This window comes from Chanos chanos, chromosome 10 (genome assembly GCF_902362185.1).
Source record: "Chanos chanos chromosome 10, fChaCha1.1, whole genome shotgun sequence".
NCBI classification, from domain to species: Eukaryota; Metazoa; Chordata; class Actinopteri; order Gonorynchiformes; family Chanidae; genus Chanos; species Chanos chanos.
The window spans coordinates 26956407-26979095 of record NC_044504.1 but is presented as its reverse complement, the minus strand read 5'-3'; the positions used below and the strand labels follow the sequence as shown (position 1 = coordinate 26979095).

General features: G+C 39.7%; 1 protein-coding gene across 1 annotated transcript; it reads left to right on the top strand.

The window, feature by feature from the left end:
- Positions 1 to 6548: 6548 nt before the first annotated feature.
- sh3bp4 (SH3-domain binding protein 4) lies at positions 6549 to 21782 on the top strand. Its single transcript, XM_030786834.1, has 6 exons — positions 6549 to 6572; positions 8317 to 8407; positions 8542 to 8720; positions 8857 to 11219; positions 20790 to 20978; positions 21558 to 21782. The coding sequence occupies exons 3-6, from the start codon at positions 8588 to 8590 to the stop codon at positions 21780 to 21782; spliced, it is 2910 nt and encodes a 969-aa protein (XP_030642694.1). The 5' UTR covers positions 6549 to 6572; positions 8317 to 8407; positions 8542 to 8587.
- Positions 21783 to 22689: the final 907 nt, after the last annotated feature.

Sequence of the window (22689 nt, the reverse complement as noted above, 5' to 3'; positions counted from 1 at the left end):
AAGTAACCAAAGTAACAAAATACGATGTCTGCTTCTTTTAAAAGACCATTCGGAGCTTGTTTGTTACTTAGCGTGCGAAATGCCTCTAAACATCAGTGAATTAGCGACACCGCTAACATGCTTTAAACACGTAGACAAACATGTCCGAATGTGTCTCAAGGGGAACGTCATGACGCAGGTACCTGTCAGAGGTACCCAAATTCATCCTTTCCCTATGACTACACTGTTCAACATATCAAAAGTCCCTTCACAATATAAAATCAGGACACCCGTGACTTCGTGTACACCAACTGTGAAATGACTCCCATGCACCATGTGGGAGCTCTATAGACGAAAAAGCCACTTTTTCTACTGCCAAGTGGTAGCGCTATACCAGGGTGTCACTCTGGGCACGTGGATATCATCATAACCATCATAACCAATAACTTGTTGAAGTTTGAGCTGCATCAAACAATCCATAGAGAATTTATGACGCATTCTTGTTTGTGTGGCGAGACATATAAATTTATCGTTCTGCCATTTCAACACCTTGCAAGATATCAAAATCCCTTTGCAATTTAAAGTCTGCAACATCTTGACATCATGTATAGCAAATCTGACATGAATCCGATGAAACCATCTAGGAGGAGAAAGTCAAACTGTAACATGCATCATAACACACAAAATCCAATATAACTCACTTCCTGCTGGGCATGGCTAATACAGTGTAATTGCAAATTTGTTCGTCTTGGGGAGACCCACACGCCTACCAAATGTGGTGTGTGTGGGTGAAACAATATGCTGAGCAATGTCATATGGAGGCGCTATGGAGCCCTCCGTCCCTGAGTAACTGTCCCTGTCCCTCTGTCCCTGAGTAACTGTCACAAGCACTGATGTGTGTGACAAATTTCATGAGTTTTCGCCCATGAGAACAACCTCAAAAATGGGCAAGTGTTGACCCAAAAAGGATAATAATACTTATGAAAACAACAGGGCATTACGTCCCAGGTGCATGCGCCCTCCGGTGGACACTGGAGGCGCAGCACCTCTGGTGCTTGGGCCCTAGTAAGAATAATAATAACAATTATTATTATTATTATTATTATTATTATTATTATTATTATTATTTGTAATTGCTGTTATTTTCTGGTTATTATTGTCCTGGAATTTGCTGATTTTCTCCTGCTCCTTGGTTGAGATATTCTTGTCATCTTGAATTACAACTTCATTGATCATTGCTCCTCTCCTATCCTTGTAAATCACCAACAAGTCTGGTTGAGATTACAGACTTCCTTTTACATTCAAAAATCGCCTGTTTTTGTTTTCTGGGCCATATATAATAAATGTCTATCCATTTCAGTGGTCTCTTATTTGATACTGTAGTTACAAAACCACTTTTTGTAACTTCTTGATGCAGAGGAACAGTTACTGTAGTGATTTTCTGAATGTAAGGACCAAACCAGAAGCATGGCAAAATATATAACCAAATTCATCACTGCATTGTTTACAGTTGTAAGGTCTTAATAGTTCCTCATTTGTCCCTGCTGCCTTCTACAAGCCACATATGTAAGCATGTCTTGAGAGTAGACAACTCTCTGGTCCACCCGTAAGAAACCTGATTTATCATAGCGTTTATCTTTCTCATTCCCAAACCAAATACTACACCACTTTTCAAAATAAAAAATTAATGCTAGAAAATTTTAGGTACAGTGTCTTAGGTACCTTCTACTTACCTACTTACAGTCGATGTGTTCAGCTAAAACTACTCAAACAACTCTTAGACTGGAACCTTGCAAATAGCATTTGTAATGCATTATGAGCTCTACATAATGCATTTTTGGCCAGTTACAGTCGATGGCATATGCGTTACCACTGATGCCACATTAATAGCAAATGAAAGAAGGGTAAAAATATTTTTGTTTGTTTGTCTGTTTTTTCTGTGAGGACATCCTAATTCACTGTAGCTATGCTGATAAACACTTTGCTATAAGCACTTCACCCCCAAATAACTTCTGCACACATGTTATAACGCGCTGAATCTACAATTTAAAAGACATTATGCAGTTTCTGTTCAAACATTTTATGTATATAAAATTGTGCCTAATTACTTATGAACAATGTGAAATTGATGATGCATTAAGCAGAGATTTTAAGGCTTTATAACCCTACATTTATGCATTTGTAATGCATTCTACATTAGGGATTCTAAATAACTGAAATCAGAAATTTTCTGGATACTGATAATGACCTTTTTCTGAAATAATACAGGACTAGTTCATACTTAGAAGCTGCAATATTCCAATTAACCACCAGGTGGAAATGTAAGAGTTATGAGTGTTTAAAGTTTATCTAGAGGCATCTTAAGAGAAGAGGAGGGTTAAACGTTGCTGAACGATTACGATTGACAATTAAGAGTTACACTGTTTACTCAGTGATTCATCAATGTACAACAATAACAACAACAACAATAAAAGGACGTCAGTGGTGCTGAATTTTGCCAGTGCTGCAGTTGAGAGAGCTTTGAGTGGGGCTTACAATTTCTTGTTACACTGGAAAAAAGATTCTTTTTGTAAAAAGAGAGGGTGCAAGGGCACACGGGTGGGGGATAGGGGTGGGGGGGTCTTACTTCACAATGAACCCAAATTCTTTAAATTACTGGGGTGCTTTTCCAGCACTTTGCTGAATTTGTTTCACGTTTGCTATGCTAAATTGACTGAAAATCACTTTATGTGGTGAACGGATGTGGGTTTCACAAAGAGAGTGCAGCTCTGTCCTTCAAATTGTTCAAACTGGTTCATTACGGACCGATCACTTTAATCAGTTCCCTGTTTTCTCCTGAACACGCTCAACATCTCTGATGATCTCTGATGTGATCCAATTAAATCAAAGGGTTGATCCTATCGTTCACAATAAAATGAAACACCGATAGAAGACACCACTCAATCTTTGTTTCCGCCCCTCCTACTAACAGTGACATCACGCTGTTCTCCTGCCTCGATACGAATTTCGGTGTTGGTTACGCGGAGCGTTGTCCAAAGTCGTATGAAAGAATAACGGTGTCTTCGCGAGTATGCTCAACTGAACTAATTCTACTGAGGTGAGTTTCACATTTTCTTCTTGCTCCCGACTTCCGCGTATATTTCTCTTTTCGCAGCTCACCTGTACAATTGTTGTAGATGGGTTTGATAGTGTGTGTGTGTGTGTGTGTGTCTGTGACTTGTTGAGCTTGATTCACTGATAGAATAAAATGGTTTCAGCATTGAGTGAAAACGACCAGGCTGACGACGTAGCATCCCTCAAATCAGAGCTGTAAGGAAGTTCTTCCTCTGCAGTTTTCCAAAAAACGAAGTAAACTCTGCTTGTTGGTGGTTCAATAAGAAATGAATCCATTAATAGCAATACAAATGTTACTGCATGTAACCTGTTTCTTTTTGACAACTTCTATGCGCGCCCCACACTACCTGTTCTGTATGTCATAGATTGTAGCCATAAATTCGAGTCTCGTTTGATAAAAAAAACCCAATATCCTAACCGAGCTCTTATACATACTTCGCTCTCGTTGTCACGGTGTAAAATACAGTTTATCAGTCGTACAACGTGTCTCCTTTCCTGTCATGCTAGCATAAGATTTCCCTGCTCGTCAGATTCCTTGAGCGTGTCAGATAAACGAACCAGGAAAATTGCCTTCCATACTTTAATGTCCCAGGAGACCCTGTGAACGTTCCTCCCTGGTCGACCCCTCCTAATATCAGGCTTCCGTTCATTGTTGATGTCAACACTACTTCCCTGGCTGAAATGAAGCATTCTGGACTTGCCTTTGTCTGTTTGGAGAATTTTTCTCTCTCCTCTGCACGACTGTGTGTTGTTTTAAAATATGCGGACTGCGTGTGTTTGTTTGAGATACTAGTTATCTTCATATTTTAAGTCAACAGGATTTTTACTTGTCTCTCTGTCTTAACATGTTGTCTGTGAATATATGGAGGTATTAGGAATCAAATAGACTATGTTTTGTGAATGTACGCCAACGAAAACAGACAAATCACAGTGAAATTACAGGAGACAACTGGAAACCATTGATGTATTAGTTATGTGACTTTTTACGTGTTCTTGCATTTACGGCTTTCACAGGATGTTGTTGATTAATATTTGCTATGTTATACTGCTCCATTAATGTTTTATTTAAGTAGTCAGAGCATGAACATTAATTTGTACACTGCTGAAGTTGGGTAGTTTCAGAAAAACAACTTTCAAAATATGAGTGTGAGGGAAAGACACCTAGCTAATTTTACTGAAAAGTAAAATTCAGACTCTTGACTGAACTGATCTGGTGTCTAACTCATAGTTTTATTTATTGGCTTGTTCCTCGTCCCAATACTTGTTTGTCACTGAAGGTGTTTTAGAGAGCCGTACTTGCTTTTTCCATTTGAGAAACCAGTGTTGAAATTTGGGAATCAAAAGGAGCTCGCTGTGCAAAGACAAAACCATGTGACTTTTGATAAGCTGCTTTCATGGCGTCAACCCCACACCCACCATTATGAGTGTACATATTGCCACATACGTCTGTGTCTCACCAGAAACAATTGCTACAAAGCTGCCATTGGCATAATTAGCGTGAGCGTAATCGTTGGCGATTTTGCCTACTGGCTTTACCTTTTGTTATTTTGAAGTCATTGTGACATATTCAGGACCAACAGAACCAGTACAACTGCAGGGTAGACTTTTAATGGTGACTGATAGGATCATATCTGTACCCTAATGTTGTGGGATCACACATATAATCTTGGTTTTATTTAAAAAAGAACTGGAGGAGACGTAACCTCACTCAGTTAAGTGTCCTATGAGTGCACACAGGCTTTTCTGGGTGACTTTGACATACACTTGACATTGATATCAAGTCACTTAACCTTTTTGAAGCAGTGACTTTTATTCTTTAAGGGTTGAAAAGAAAGTGTCTCCACACACACTGCTGTTGCGCAAATAAAAACAAGCATGGTTGCAGGGGTAGCTCCTCATCACAAAGGCATTTCCTCCTTGTTTCTCCCCATCCCTTTAAGCACACTTTGCCCAGCAGCTAAACCCCCCCCCCCCCCCCCCCCCCCCTGCCATTTACATTTGGGTCACGTATGGATTCCAGACAAGGGGAAATTAATACTCTCAACTTTCTTATTGACTGCATATTACTGAATCATCTCTCTCTATGCCTTTATCTCTGTGAGGAACCACTAAGTTGGACCTGTCATCCGTGCTAATCTGTCCTTTCCAGCATAAGGATGTGAAAATCTAAAATGTTCTAAGAACCATCATCAATATTTAGAATTCCTTTAAAGACTGGCAAGCCATCTTTTTATCTATGCTAGACTGACTTAAAGGTAGACAAATCACTGGTGATGTCCCACATATTTTTGCTGTTATTTGACCTCTTGTAGATGTTCTTGCTTGTACGTAGGTTGTACAGGTTTGTGCAAGTCAGGCGGTAGACAAGTATGTGCAGGTTGCTACCTTACAAATGTGTGTGCCCTTGGATGTCAACAAGTGCTAAGATAAAATCTCTAAATTACTTTTTCCTCATATCCGTAGTCTTTGCATGCATAGACAGAATTGTATTGAGACATAGAAGTGTAAAAATCGCCTTCACTGGATTATAAGGATGATAGCTTAAAACAGCAGTGAAAATTTTCTTTCTTTCTTTCTGTCTGTCTGTCTATCCGTCCGTCCGTCTGTCTGTCATTATTTCTCCCCTCCTCTTCCTTTGAACTTTGTTTCTTAAATTTTTTAAAAGAAAAATAATTTGTGTGGCAAATGTGTGTCCAGACAGAAAGCTGACATCACGTGTTTAATACTCAATAATAACAAACTCATTTTCATATTTAGAGGCCATTGCAACATGCATGTAAATTATTGTAAGACAACGCAGGTTGACTGAAAGACTGATTACTAGTCGCTTGAGTTTGTATCGGAGTAACTGACTTCCTATAACTGTGAGATCAGTTTAAAAACTCACATCCTGTGAAAAGGTACAATTTTATCATGGAAATGCAAAAGCTTCCTGAGAGTATTTTTGTCTACTTTGTCTATGTTTTGAGAGTGAATTGTGTAAACTACTGGCTACAACTCACTAAAGTAGAGGATAAGGCAACTACTTAAACTGAAAATGTAATACTTCACCATGAATGTTGCTTCTGACAGCACACTTTTGAAAATGCTTGATTACTGCAAGTCTTATGTTGTGTAATGAGTAGAAATAGGAAGCATTCAAATTTCATATGTAAGGGAACATAGGGGAGAGATAGTGATATGTAGAGTTGGCAAGACCTAGGTCCACCTCTGTTGAAAGATGTCATAATAAACGTATAACCCCAAAAACAGAATGGGTAAAGAAAAAACTTAAACAGCTAAACATTTTTTTTCTTCAGCAGCTTCCTCACCGCCCCCACCTTCCACCCCACTGCGGTACCCATGGAAACCATTGATGTATAGTTCTCTGAAGCTGTGTTATGCTCCATCAGATGAGTCAATTAGTGAATGCTAGGCACCAATTAAGGATCATCTAGCAGTCAGTTTGAAAACATCTTAAATCACTACAACTTACTTTGGTGAGTAATGGACAGCTGCTTTTGATCATAAAAATTTGTTAGGCTACCATTTCTGTTAAGTGTACAGTTATATTAACAGTTTTTAACAACATTCAAGACTTTTTTGTTGAGGTTTTACTTATAACACCCAGAAAACAACCACAACCCAAACGGTTACAGCAATTGTAACTATAATAAGTATTCTGCTGAATTACTCCTGTGAAAGATATATGATGCAATTAGCTTGTAATGTTATGCTTAAGGGTGTTGTGAGTTCTATTCTGAATACTTAATTATTTTTCCTGTAGAGAATTTTAGATTTGACATGTACACAGCATGCAATTTGGAGCAGACTCTATTTTCCAAGCACTGTTGCATTTGACAGGGTTCCCTTACAAACAAGTCAGTACTGACAAGCATGTTCGATACAGAGCTTCAGGGTCCATGCAAGAGATGTAAATATTAAAAAAAATGACAAGCTTATCTTTAGAGACAATGACATTACTACTCTGACTTGCTGAGGAGAGGTCTAGAAGTGTCCTACAGTATGTGTTCAGACATTTTTCACTCAGACAAACCATGTTTTTGTTCATATGTTGCCACAAATCCCTAGTCAGTGTGCTTCCTGATATCAGTATTCTTGAACAAGCCTACAAAGCAGAGGACAACACAACAACATAGCCATCAATAAAGGCAATAAAGTACAAATATAACACAGGATATGGGCTTGACATATTCCAGTACCACCCCTCCCCCCATTCAATTTGATTTTATCACATTTGAACATTTTGCTTGTAAGACCATTGATCAAAATGTTTATGGTATCCTACTTCAGTAAGCACAGAACACTCAAAGGACAGGATGTAATCATTTGAGTGCAGTGGGTTGTAGCCAGTGAATGAGACTCAGAGGGAGCTGGGAGCAAGGCTGAGAGGATAAAACGATCAGTACATATAGAGTGTCAAGCTTTACTTTTTCAGATTACTGTGATTTCTTCTAAGAGCATAGCTAAATTAGGTCGCAAGTTGTGTACTATCTGCTAACAGAGTTTGCTGTTTTGAATACACCCAAGCAACCACTCAGGAGTTCTAAAAATGTTTAAAATTCAAATCATAGGATTATTTTTTAGAATCATAATTAGGCTAGTTATGGTCATGAGATGTTAAGCCAAATTGTTTATTAGTCTATCTCAGAATGCTGAACCATATTTGAAACATATTGGAAAGAATTAATCCCATTCTTCTGAAGATTTGTGAATGTTGGTCTTTCAGCAGTAGTGTGGAAATATGGTTTTGTCAGTTTCTTTTTCATTTATTACTGTTGAATGCATATTTGGACATTTCCTGCTCATGCGTTTTGTTGTTGCTGTTGTTGTTGTTTTTATTTTGTTTTGTTTTTTTGGTATGCATCTAATCTCTGCAGCCATTGATGCCATTACATGGAAGAGATATGTGTGCCACCAGACTTTAGCTAGGCCTAACATGACATTACATGAAATAATTGCTAGTAGTGCTAAAAGTGCCTTGCTTTTTGCAATATTATGAAAATGACAATTCTACTGTAAATGACCTCAGAATGTGCAGATATAGTTTCTTTGGCACAGGTGGATCCTCTGCACAATCTTGCTTTTTAACTTTAGAGACTTGACATAAACCATCTCATTTGTCTATTTCATAATTGCAAATGAAGAACAAACACAAGCAAATTAGAAAATGTGTCCCTTCATGAGAAATTAATTTTAGTTTTATTTACATTTATTTAACAGGTACAATGGACAATTTGTTAGTTGTCCAAGAATTGGTTGCAAGCTAGATTTCATCTTCTATCCCTGGATGAACAGAGGATGTGATTTCATTGTATGTCATTACTTTTTCAAATGAAGCATCAATTATCTATAAAGAAATATTCACCCAGTTAAAATCTAACACTGGTTTTGATACACATTGGATACCATGTGTAGTTGGTAATCACTGACTCTTATCCTTGGCAGAAAGTAATGGGAGGAGAGGCTTGACAGAAGAGGCACAGAACAGACCATGGCTGCACATCGAATCCGAGCAACAAACAACAATGCCCTACCACGATGCAGGTCTGAAGGTGCACTCATTGATTTCAGTGAAGGAGTGTCAGAAGCCAACCTTGCAGGTGCCAAACTTTGCCTGTTTGTGGGTACTTATTTATTAAGATATTATAAATATTAAGATATTTATTCATTATACACAGCCATTATAGTACTGATATAGTGTATATACTTAACTATGTATAGCTAAAACTTAATAAATTGTTTGACCTGCATTTTTTGTAGTGCCTTCACCTAGTGCCTTACGACTGGATACCACTGCATCATTCGGTGGTGCCAGGGAAGTTGTTGCTATTAAGGATTACTGTCCATCCAGCTTCACTACTCTGAAGTTTGCAAAGGGAGATCATCTATTTGTACTTGATACTTCCTGTGGAGAATGGTGGTATGCTCACAACAACACCGAAATGGGCTACATTCCAGCAGCCTATGTCCAGCCTATAAACTGTCGGGATTCATCATTCAGTGACAGTGGCATGATTGACAGCTCAGGGGAATGCTCTGAGGAAGGGGCCAAGGAGCTAGACCTGTTTGGGGAGTGGAAAGGGAACATCCTGACCCCCATTGCACCTCAAAATGGGAACCCCTTCAGAAATAACCGAGCATCCACTAACCCTTTCCTTTGCAGCGCACAGGAAGGCTCGTTTGACCAGAACAGCAACCAGACACCAGTTGACCTGCTTTTAAGCGATCCCCTCACTCCATCTTTTTCAAACTCCACAAGCAGCAATATTAACATCAATGGCTTTGGCAGTGGAATATTTGAAACAAATGCCATTTTCCCCACCATAACTACAGGTCAGAACCCTCGCAGGGACAACCCATTTTTTAGGAGCAAACGTTCTTACAGCTTGTCAGAGTTGTCAATTTTGCAGGCCCAGTCAGATGCACCCGATTCTTCAATGGGTTTCTTTGGTGGCTTGAAAGCACCAGCACCTGAGCAGTTTCAGAGCAGAGAAGACTTCCGAACAGCATGGTTAAACCACCGCAAATTGGCAAGATCCTGCCATGACCTGGATTCCTTGGGTCAGAGCCCAGGCTGGGGTCAAACTCAACCCGTAGAGACTAATATTGTGTGCAGACTGGACAGCACTGGAGGAGCTGTGCAGCTTCCAGACACCAGCATCAGCATCCATGTTCCTGAAAACCATGTTGCATCAGGTGACACTCAGCAAATTTCCATGAAGGCACTGCTAGACCCACCACTTGAACTTAACAATGACCGATGTACCACGGTTAGCCCAGTGGTGGAAGTTAAGCTTAGTAACATGGAAACTAAGACCACTATCACCTTAGAGATGAAAGTGTCAGTTGTGGTTAAGAAGGAGAGCAGAGACATTGCAAAAGTGGTGTGCGTACGAAGTGACTGCAAGGAGGGCCCATATGTTCCTATTGCTCATGCGTACATGTATGGAGACACAGTTCAGGTAAGGTTAGACAACCTGGAGCCTTGCATGTATGTCTCTGTGGTTGCTCAAGCCCAATCAGTGGCTCCATATGCCACAGTCTGGGAGCATGTTGTGAAGAAAATGACTCTTGGTGTATATGGGCCAAAGCACATCCACCCATCCTTCAAGACAGTAGTTGCAATTTTTGGCCATGATTGTGCCCCAAAGACATTGCTAGTGAATGAGGATGCGAAGATGGGACGGTCCAACCCACCTGTGGCCCTGCAACTCTGGGGAAAACACCAGTTTGTTCTTGCAAAGCCACAAGACCTACAAGTTGGTGTGTATTCTAACATGTCCAATTATGAAGTTAAGGCTAGTGATCAAGCACGAGTGGTAAGGGGCTTCCAAGTGAAACTGGGAAAAGTGAGCCGTCAGGTCTATATAATTTCCTCCCGTGATACATCAGAAATTTCTGATTTCACACTGCGAGTTCAGGTCAAGGATGACCAAGACTGCATTCTTGGCCAGTTCTGTGTTCAGACTCCCCCATCTGCTTCAAAAAAAGGACAAAGGAGCTCAGTGCAGAGACGTTTCTTAAAGAAGAAGGAGGTGAGCAAAATTGTCTTGTCCCCTTTGGCAACAACCACAAAATACCCTGTGTTTCAAGACCATCGTGTCAACAACCTAAAATTTGGCAAACTGCTCAAAACAGTGATCAGACACACGAAGAATCAGTATTTGTTGGAATACAAGAAAGGTGACATGATTGCGCTCTTGAGTGAGGAAAGAATTAAATTCAAAGGACAACTTTGGACAAAGGAGTGGTACGTAGGATACTATCAGGGCAAGATAGGGCTGGTCCATGTCAAAAATGTACTCATTATTGGAAAAGTGAAACCGATCTATTTCAATGGCCCTGACCTCACCACCACCATACTCCTAGAGCAGATCCTCAAGCCCTGCAAATTTCTTACTTACATCTATGCTTCAGTGCGGACCATACTGATGGAGAATGTGGGCAGCTGGAGGACATTTGCTGATGCCTTGGGCTATGTCAACTTGCCTCTGTCTTACTTTTGCCGAGCAGAGATGGACAGTGAGCCGGAGAAGGTGGCCTCTGTTCTGGAAAAGCTTAAGGAAGACTGCAATTCTGCAGAGGGCAAGGAAAGGAAGTCATTCCAGAAAGAGCTCATGACAGTAAGTTGGAATGGACAGATACAACATTTACATGACACAATGTATAAAAATTTTGACTGTAATGTTTAAACAGGTTACCTGTGTTCCACTTTGATGAGAATTAATTTTGGCCTGTTAATCATATAACAGCATCTTTTGCAGAAATGTTCTGTAAAAAAGGAAAGAAAGAGAGAAAGAGAGAGTCAAAGAATAATAGCAAGGCAGAGGTAAAGCCCACTATTTAGATCTCTACAGAAAAAAAAATGCTTTTCTTCACCTCTTCGATTGATCAATCTCAGTACCTCTTCATATTGAATGTGTGCTGCAAGGTTTAGGAAGCACAAAATGAACCTGAGGAAATGTTATTAGCACATTCCAGCGTTGCCCAATACAACTTAACCATCCAGGTGTCTCTAGATGTTCATCTTTATTTTCAACCACACTGAAAGTCACACGGAAAGAGTGTTTACGGCACCTCTTCTGCTCTCTCCTTTTACCTGGTTATGATCCTTAGCATGTCTGTCTCTGTTATAAAAAAAGAAAAAAAATATATATTCTTTTTGTTTAATCATGGCATCTGCTTAGGCATCTGTTTATTTCTCATTTCTTACAGCTGCTTGAGGTAGTGATCCTGTTTGTTAATACTGCACAGTGATCAATTAATAAGTGGTGACTAGGTACAATGCACTCCACTGTATTTTTTCATATTTACTCTCACAGAACTTTTTAAATTGCAAGTGGAAATGTGAGCCCTACTCAGGGGCGTGTCTACAGGTGGGCTGGGGTGGGCGGTGCCCACCCAGAGATAAGCCTTGCTCACTGACAGGAATCATCTGCCCATCCAACGAAAACTCTGAAAAAAATCATCGTTATAGCTACATTTTGAGCGTTCATAGTCGTTTAACGTTCACGATACCTTCTGTGAAATAGGTCTTTAAGTGATTTAGACATTCTGTGAACCCCATATTGCAGTATATACACCATATTGCAATAACATACACTGATTTTCCACCTTTGTGTTGTTTAGTAACCTTTTGTTTCACTTCCAAATTGATACTGCTCCTTTGCCTCTTGCTGCTGCTATCACTAGCACTGCTTTTGCTGCGTTTGTGAGCCATGGTGCACTTCATGGTAATATTTTCAAAAGAACATTAAACAGAGGGAGAATGCTGCAACATTCAAGAGATGCATGATAAACAAGATTGGATGCTGCTGCCTACCAGTTATAACCTTATAGGACCATGGACGTTTGTGGGTATTTATTTATTAAGATATTATAAATATTAAGATATTTATTGGCTCTTCAAATCTTCAAAGATTTCTTCCCACACTCAGGTCCATACAAGTTCACTTCTGTGTCACTCTTTACACTGGATAGATTATGTTTGACACCCTTTCTGGTAGCTCTGGGTCATTTGTTTCTTTTAAGGTGCTGCTTAGCATGCCCCACCTGGCAGTGTTACCCACCTGCCCACATTCTGTGGGTTTATCATATTATCCATTCATTTTAGCCAGTGTGCCAGCCATTTGTCACCATGACAGAGGTGGTGGAAGACTACAGCCTTTCCCCAGACATTCTCTGTCATGTGGGAGGAGGTTTAGTGTGACTCAATTTCCCTGCAGTTTTCCCTTATCCATGCAGACAATCCTCTTAACTACACAGATGCATTCATGCACTGCTCATGAACATATTACACCCCCCATTCCTGATACACTGCATCTTGTGCTTCTTAGAACCTGAGAGAGGAGCAGATGTCACACTGCTACAACACCTCATGATTTCTGTTGGCAGTCAACAAGCTGATGTCAGATCCCACAGATAGACTGGTGTTATTACAGGCATACAGGGTGGGAGTCATGCCCCCAGTGCTGCAACAGCACTATTTAGAATGCAGAGGCAGTGGCCTCTGAAGGTGATCAGCACAATTCAGGGATCTGGAGTGGTGTCCACCATGACAGCCCATGCATGTTGGTGAAATACCTTTACATGCTGGTGTGAGACAATGGGTGAGGACTGGTAGTCCTGCTCTAAGTCCTCCTTTACAAGTGTGTTTTTTAGTAATGTCTCTGTTACTATCAGAGTGCAAATTTCTGTGATTTCTACTTGTCAGGAAAGTATTGATGGTGCACTAGTGTTCAATTTTCTGTTCTTGAAGCATTTCCTCTAAGATGTGTTTCACCTCCACAACCTGGTGCTGGAGGGCTACTCTTCAGATCCCTTTGAACCAGTTTCTGCAATCTCACTGAAACTGTTATCCTCTAATATTGCTCTACGACTGGTGCTGGTATTGACAGAGTGCATCAGCGGCCTTTTTGCCTCACTGTCTTCTCTGCATGTCTCATGATCAGTGTGGATTTGGGGAAAGCAGTGGGGAAAGCAATCCAGAAAATCTCTTGTAGTTGTCTCTAGTCTATGATGCCACCTCCTGCACCTGTATGATCATTGACTAGACTTGTTACAACATAAAATGCTTCTTCAAAGGAAAATGCTGAAATATCAAAACACCTTTGAAACACCTCCATTGACTAGCACTTTTTAAGCTTTTAGGTTTTTGAGTTCCAAAATGTGTTATGCCTCCAAGCAAGGAGAGAGACATTCTCTTAAATTCAATTTGTTTCTGTGGAAAGACACAGACAGCTGGATATTTTAGGGAAATGAATTATGGCAGTACTCTCTATTTTGGCCAAAAGGACTTTGTCTATTTTGAAACGTCATGGAACTGTCCATGAATCACCACAGACAGTTGAAAGAGAACCAAGTCACCACTTTTTGCATTCCTTCATTCTTCATACATTACAGGGCCATGAAACAATGATAAGAAACCCCGTAAAATTAGTTCTTCAAAATCAAACCTGTTCAGTAATAATCTAGCATGCCTCCATAGTCTGTTCCTAAACTGTGAAACAGTCCTGTCTGTATTGTATATGTGTCTTGATCGCCAAGGCCTTTAGCGTCATATTTAAAAAGGAGGGTAAAAGTACAGATGGGTTTTTTTTGTTTGTTTGTTTAGCCTAGGCTGGCTCAGATTGGTTTGCAACTATGAAAGGTGAATTTATTCTTAACCAGGTTGCACTCTAATTGCAGGATATTTTGCTAAATAATAAAATAAATAAATTGAGTACACTAACATCTTGCATCTTTTGAAAAAAAAAAAAAAGATTTTATTCCATGGATTTTGAGTCACTAACATGCGGAGGGGGTTTAAAAGACATGTTTTTCAGAGCAACTCATCTCTCGCCTGTGACCACATTATTTAACAACATGTAACCCAAGATATAAATTGTTTCAGATCTAGCTGTGCCAGTACACATGAGATCCCCGAGGAAGTAATGCAGTGAAGTTGTGTATGCTTAGTGTCACAAAATCCTTGTAACACCCCACTGTGTAAACAGAAAGTTAGGAAGCAAAACCCTTGAATCAACAGGAACCACTGACAGGATGTTTTCCAAGGCAGTGTCATTTGCCTTTGAGCTACTGTTTTCAGCATTTACATGTTAGGAACACAATTATGCTTTCCAAAGAGCACACAGTCTTTGTTCTATAAATTAAGCAAATCATTTTTTGTCCGCAGTATCTGGTTTGGAGAGTGGAGGGAGAAAATGTTGTCTTAAGATTACCCTCTTAGTGTTGTGATGTGTATAATATGCTTTCAAAACCTCCTGGTTGTTTGACTAAATCCATTTAATTCCAATATCAATTCTATGAAAACAAGCATAACATGTAACTTATTGATCCCCAGAGTGATATCCCTTTGTTTTATAGCAACCTGTAAAAGAAGACACATGAAGATTTTGAAAGATTAAGCGATTAAAAATGGAAGTTAAAACTTTAAGAGTGTGTCATTAGACTTTCCATTTTATAGGCCTGGCAGGAAAGATTCCCTAAGCCTGTCTATAGTGCATATGCACCTCAGGAGGATGAATCTTGAATCTGGTTAAAACACATTTGCTGTGTCCTTAGCACAGTGAGTGTCTGTGTGTGTGTTTCAGGGTGGGGCATAATCACTCATTTAAGCAGTTGTTCTCAGACTTTATTGGTTTGTCTACCCCCTCTGGCAAGATTGTTTTCTGAAACATTGTCCTTGACCAACAAAGCTTTTATAAACTGGATGAGAAACAAACCAAATCAGAGAATATCAAAATACTAAAACATCCTTTGAAATGCCTCCCTTGATTGGCACTATTTAAGCTCTTGGCTTTCTTAGTTCCCACCTGTTATTGCCAACCTATGTGTGGCCTGCAGGCAAGGAGAGATAAATTCTCTTAAGTTTAATTTGCTTTTGTGGTGAGACAGATATTTTAGGAAAATGCATGCCGATGGAACATCATTGACAGCTGCAAGACAGTTGAGTGACCACTTCTTACATAGTAAGATACTTCATACAGTAGTTGGCCGAGAAAAAATGGTAAGAAACCCCATAAAATCAATAAAATTCTGACAACTATTTAGTCGTAATCTAGCTTGTCTTCACAGTCTTTTCTTAAACTGTGAAACAATTCTGTCTGCATTGTGTATGTATCTTTACAACCAGGCCCTTTAGGGTTATATTTAAAAAAAAAAAAAGATTCTTTTTTGTGAAAAAGCTTATAATATCGTACTTAGAATCTGTCCTTCATTGTAACATACAACGAAGTACAATATTAACTGGATACCTCTATATCCCAAGTGCAACTTTGCTTTTTTTTCTGGGTACATCTATATATTTACAAAGATGAAAAACTACATGAATGAGAAACAAACAACATGATGTTATAGTGATGTTGTACGTGTAGCCATATAAAGGCTTCTGAATGGTGACATTAAGTACTTACAGTTTAGTGAGACATCTGGCCTTGTTGTCCACAGATGATTGTTGTCATTGCGGGAGGAAGGGAGACAACTGCAGTGAGGTGGCTTTTTTCCTGAGCTTAGTCTATTTCACCACAGGTTAACAGAAAAAAGGAACAGAATTCACTTTAACTGATGATATTTTGGTAGGACAGCTTTTTTAGTCCCTCATTCACTTTCAACCACATTTGCATATAACTGCCAGCCATAACAATCTGTCCCTATAATTATTTTTAAGGCATAGCAGAATTTCTAGCACAAAGTTTTACTCCTCACCTGTACCATTTTCAGCTGTCGAGCTGCCAGTAAGAGATGTCAGACATCAGGCAGTATTGGCTGCAGCAGGCAGAGGAGCTGCTTGCCTTATCCTGGCCATTGAAACTTGAAGCTCTATCTTTTTATTTAAAGAAGTTTGACAGTATTAACTCCCGACTCAGCACATACAGCTTATTAAAATGTACTCATGGCTGAGTGCTCAAGAGGGCCCACACACCAGAGTGCTTACTTTTGGATGAAAGAGAATCCACAGGAGCTGAATTCCTGAGCATGAAGGATTTATCAGCAGAGCAAAGCATGAATACATACATGTCTGCTCTGCTCAGACAGACTGGTAAACAGTAATGTTCTGCATACATGCTCGCTCTGTCTGTCTGTCTCTCTCTCTCTCTCTCTCTCTCTCTCTCTGTGTCACACACACACACACACACACAGAAACAAACAATATACAGCATAAGCATTCATGTGTGTACGCACACGCATGCAGATCCTTGTGTATGTTTTATATCATCAAAGACCATTTTGCATCATTTCTGTTCTCAGACTATTGTTTATTTCTCTGGTTTGTATTGCCGCATAAAAAAGGTCTTTGGTCATTTCAGGCGCACCCTTCAGTTTCCCCACAAAATTCTCTGGCATTGTTATGTGGAGGGCCAAGACAATGGCAGACACTCACATGCCTAAGTATAATAGCAATAAACAGAAAGCTGTGTTGAGTAGCAGTTCTTTTCTGTGGTTAACCTAGACTGAGCACAGATGTGTATGCAGAATGAGTGTCAGCTGAGGATGGACTGTGGCTCGTGCATGTCTCTATAAAGAATCTTAACTCAGCAGATGTTTCCTCCTCCATTGTTAGACTCTAAACAGAAGTGCCATAGATGGACCTGGAGGCGCCTTAGGTCCACACCCCATCCTTATCCCCCTTCATCTATGACTACACTATGAAACTCAACAGCCAACAGATTTAAAGCCAGTTTGAGGTTTTGAATCCTTTTCAATGCTCAGAAGATAGTGTGATGGATGGATGGACTTCCGCGTAGAATGTGTAGTTATGTCTGTCTCAATAATGTGTCCAGATGCAGTGTCGTCTTGTGAAATGATGGCGGTCTAGATCAGCAAGTACATTGCCTTTTAATGTTTTGATCTATACTTTATTATTCATGTGTCCTTGGTAGCCATATAAGGCATATTAAATATTTATTTCTGACTACCGTAGTCTGTACAAAGTAGTCTTATATTTATGAAAAGGTATGGAATGTTCCTGTACTGAACAGAACACTATGTTGTGTAATCGTGTAATATCTTGGAATATTCCTCAGGTCAAAAAGAAAGTTACCTTTCTCCATCCTTAGTTTTGAACAATAATAAAGTAAGGAATCAGTCATTCCTGTAGCAATGTACACAGCATCTTAATGCTGCGGAAGGCAGGGAGGGAGAGAGAATGCCTCACATATCACTCTAAAAGTTTCATTTACTGTGATATCTATCTGCAGTGAGAAGTTCTAACACACAAGTACCCTGCTTTAATGGGGGGAAGATAAGAGGGTTGAGCAAATATGTAAAATCACATAGCAGTCCTCTAAATCATAAATCATCCTGTCCAACCCCCCTCCAGATAGGATCACACTTTGACCAGCAGAGAGGTATAATCAAGGGTGTGGAAAAAGATTCTTGTCATGGATGTGCTGAGCTTGTGAAGTGACATTTAGGCACACACACTCTAACATACATACACACACAACAGTAACCACAGTGCTTAATGATCCGTGCAGGAGAACATCATCTTGAGTAATGTGCGTAAAGAGTGAAGAGGGATTGATATAATTGAGAGTAAGGCATTTCAAAGTTTCAAGTTGGGGTACTCATAGACTTACTTAAAGAGTCACCTTAGTAATGATTGAAGGAATATAGTGTCTGTGGAAATTAAGCTCAGTTTATACAAAAAGAGCAATTTCATTTGTTGCAAAGTTTAGGGTACATTGTGTATACTATCTTTAATCAGATCAGCTAGCACATAGAAAAAGACTGTTAATTAACACATCATCAATATGCCAAGACATCGTACTAGACAGAGTGTGGGGTGCATTTTCATCTTTGAATTGTCTAAATATCCAGCATGGTTTCATACTAAAACACTATCTGTCTCCATCAGTGTAATCTATTTTGGACTTGGAACTGCTTGAACCGTCCAATGCATAGTAATACCCTGTTGAAACAAACAAATCCTACCAGACAAAACTGAATCATAACTCCATCTCTTTCAGAAGTAGGCCACAGATTGTAAACTTCATAAGTCAAGTGTGTAGTAGACTGAACAGGAACTTTCAGCAATTATTAATGGCATGATTGACATTTGTCTGTGAAACACATTCACAAAAAATCTTTGGAGTAACAGCATATGAGAAAAATAGTGCATCTCCAACAACTGTAAAAAGAAGCCTGTCTTAGTTAGCTTCATACTCAATATGAGGGGTGAAATATCAGTCCTCAGTGTAATTTTAAGATCCTCTCGAGTTTTGCTTTTGCTGTGCCTATTGGAGTATAGCCATTTAAGCTAACAAAGTGTGGACAGATAGAAGTGTTTGTTTAGTTGTCTGTTCTGTCTGAGGAACTGTGACTCTAGTGTCCAAATTTGGCACAGGGCCATGGAAGAGGAAGCAAATGCTCATGTCGGACCTTGTCTTCTTTAACCCTTTCTGACACACACTGCAAAGTGTGCACACATCCTGTGTAACAGCTTGTACAAATTTACTTTACCCCAGTAGCTACTTAGCATACACATGTCTCCTCTGATCAGAGTTTTACATTTTTGTGCCCACTCTAAAATTAGATCCACAGTTTGGGGTAGAGCACACAGTTCTGAAATATTGATTTAATATTTGATTCCCTGTTGCAGATCATACTGCATGTACTTGACTATGATCAAATCTTTTAAACTATTTCTCTCCCTCTCTCTCTTTACATACACACACAAGAACACACACTCTCTCTCTCTCTCTCTCTCTCTTTCTCTCTCTCTCTCACACACACACACACACACGCACACATTATTCACCGTGATATCATTATCAAGAACCCGTCTATGAGGGAGGGCTCTTCAGGGACATCGTCTTAGCGTTTCTTACCCCTCCCTGCACATTTCCTGCCATTCCAGGCATTCCAACTCTGTGAACTGTAATCAAAGATTAGAGAGCTGTTAGCAGACTGAGTTTGCTATCACCATGGTATTTTGGCTGGGGTGTGTACATGTGCATATTGAGTCATATTTCACACTTTTCATACAGGGATTACTATATGATGAAAACTGATTGTGAATAATGGACAGTGTAAGTGTATGTTGCTATTGTGTGTACATACATGAGAGCATACTTGTGCATGTGAGTTTTGTGTTTGTGGGTAGCTACATGTCAATGACTGTCAAATACTTTACTCATATCTAGTAGATGTTTTGACCCACTGTGTTTAATCAAAACAAGACAGACTAATTTGGCACACCAATATAAACAGCCTTGCCGAAAGACCCAACAGATGCAGCTCTTTCAAAATTTTCCACTATAAAACTACAGTTTCCTCTTGGCATTCTTAAATCTACCTTCTTCAAAATCTCTTGAAATGGAAAACATGGCCCCTGGTTTCCTGAGCTGTCCTAATGCAGCACATAGCAACTCCATTCAAGTGCTTTGCTAACACTTTTGAAAGTGATTGTAAAACTGATAGGAATGCATAAACACCGCTGTGTAAATTTGGGTTGTTTTTAATGGTGGTCGACTAAGTCTATGCTGGTTTCAGTCTTCATACTGAAGTTTAGATTTTGGAAAAGCTTTGGTTGCCTTGTCTCCTGGGTGGGTAGTGGGAGGTGTGATCTTGAAGACAGTCAGTGGTGCTTGGTAGGGTAGGGAGGTGAGAGGGTGGAGTGGGGCCTCACATATTTTGTGAAATGATGATATCGTGTTTATCTGGGCACACTCATTCTTAAAAGCATACAAATACCTCAAATTCATATTAAAACTAAATCTGATGCAAGCTACCGACTGCCATCAGAGCAGGGGCATTCCTCTCTATTTTCAAGAGTCTCTTGAAGACTCACCTCCTCTGAGAGCACCTCCTCTCCTAACACCTAGTAACACCTCTAACACCCTAACATGCCTTACGCGCACCTACTGTGTGCCTCTCTACCTAATCTCCTGCTCTTTGTTTTGAAGGAAAACTCCCACCTATTGCTTTGCACTTTGCTCTATTGAATAGATGTAATACTTGGTGCTTACTCATAGGTCTCTCACTATACTGTAGCTTGAATTGTTTCCCCACTTGTAAGTAATGCTGGATAAAACCATCGGGTAAATAAATGTAATGTAACATAATGTCATGATGTGACGCAGGTCAAGACTGGAGTGAATCACACATCATTCATCAATATGTAAATGAATTAGATTTGAATTATATGCGGAATGTGTATTGATGTGTACAATTGTTTATCTGTGACGTAGGCTCTACTCAAGATGGACTGTCAAGGATTGGTAGCCCGACTGGTCATGGATTTTGTGCTGCTGACTACAGCTGTGGAGGTGGCTGGACGCTGGAGAGAGCTGGCTGAGAAATTAGCCAAAGTCTCCAAGCAGCAAATGGATGCTTATGAGGCCCCTCATCGAGACAGAAATGGGGTGGTGGACAGTGAGGTAAGAACAGGACCTGAGATACTGCATAGAATGTGCACACAGACACAGCACAGACATGCAAGCATACAAATACACCCGTGTAAACAACAGGTTTTCAGAAATCATCTAAAACAGTGTTTCTTAATTTCACTTCGATGACCGAAGGACTTAATTCTAAACTGGCAATAACAATCCTCACAACACTAAACTGAGCGCTTGAACACCACGTTAAATGTACACTTCGTTGACTTGTGCTTCGTGTTACCATTTAGTGCTTGAATTAAGAGGAGAGTGAAGCTGAATAAAATGCGTCGGTCATTAAAAACCTTTTTGGCACAGAGATTGGTTGGGATTACTTGCTACATTTTCTGTGAGCATACTTCATAATTATTTGAACGGTTTTCTATTAGACATCTTTTTACGGATTCATTCTGCATGTCAAATTCGCCGTTAATGGACTGAAGAGCTCAATGTTCTTATACATTTAATTTTTTTTTTATTTTTTTTTTTTTCCACCGGCTCTCCCCCTCCTCTATTTGTACAAGTCTATTTCACGCTCTCAAACGATTTTCCTCCCTTTCGCTTTTCTGTTTGTAATAGGCTATGTGGAAACCTGCCTATGATTTCTTAATAACTTGGGCAGCTCAGATTGGGGACAGCTACCGAGATGTTACACAGGAACTCCACTTGGGCCTGGACAAAATGAAAAACCCCATAACCAGACGTTGGAGACACCTTACAGGCACGCTCATCCTCGTCAACAGTATGGATCTGCTGCGGAGTTCTGCATTCAGCCCGGCCCCTCAGGACGACTTTGTCATCTAAGTGCCAAGCTTGTCATGCAAAACTCCACGCCAGCTTTTTCTACCTTCTCGAATTTTTGCGTGGGGCACATGACATTTTTACCCCATATTTCTGTCCCTTCTTATTACTCACACATTAAAAGAGAATTCATATATAAGGCCGTGTATTATAAAATCTGCATAAATCCTTTTGATAGATGGCATAAAAATAGTATGCATCTGCATTATCTTGTGAGTAACATAGCAGAGATGAGCCATAGCAGAGAAGACTCCATGCCTGGCCCCCAAAAGAAGCTATGACAGGTACGCTAGCTACCTTGAGCTCATCTGATTCCTAATTTAGAAAACTGGGGCTCAGGATTCATTTATGACAGGTCACTGGTTGTGACGTCATGACTGGTTACTTCACATTTATGTGGATTCAATGTCAGAACAAGATATGTGGAACCAGACTCTCTATCATTGTTCCTCTCTGTTACCTTAAAGCTGGTATCCTCTAAATCTGCTGCCTATCATTCTGGTGATGTGCACACCACCCACATCCCTACCTTGATGAAAAGCATCACTGTGCTATCAGTATTCCTGGAGTATTTTCTAATCTTTTGTCTTTGCTGAAGTATATATACTATAGTTGTAGTATATACGTTTCTTCCATAGATTACAATACATTATATTGTATGGTTGGATTGGATGATATTTGATACTGCACATTTAATACCATTTCACCATTTTGGCACTTTTTACCGATTCAAGTCAGAGATTTCAACTGGTGTTGATGTTATGCTTACTAAGTTTTTGTTGTGTCAAATGAATGTTAAGTGAATGAATGTTATATGTTTCTGTAACTGCCTGAAAATGTTGTGGATTTTGTTGGATTGAAACTGACTTTTTTCTTCTAGTCTGCCCATGGTCCATGTCTTTTCAAATAA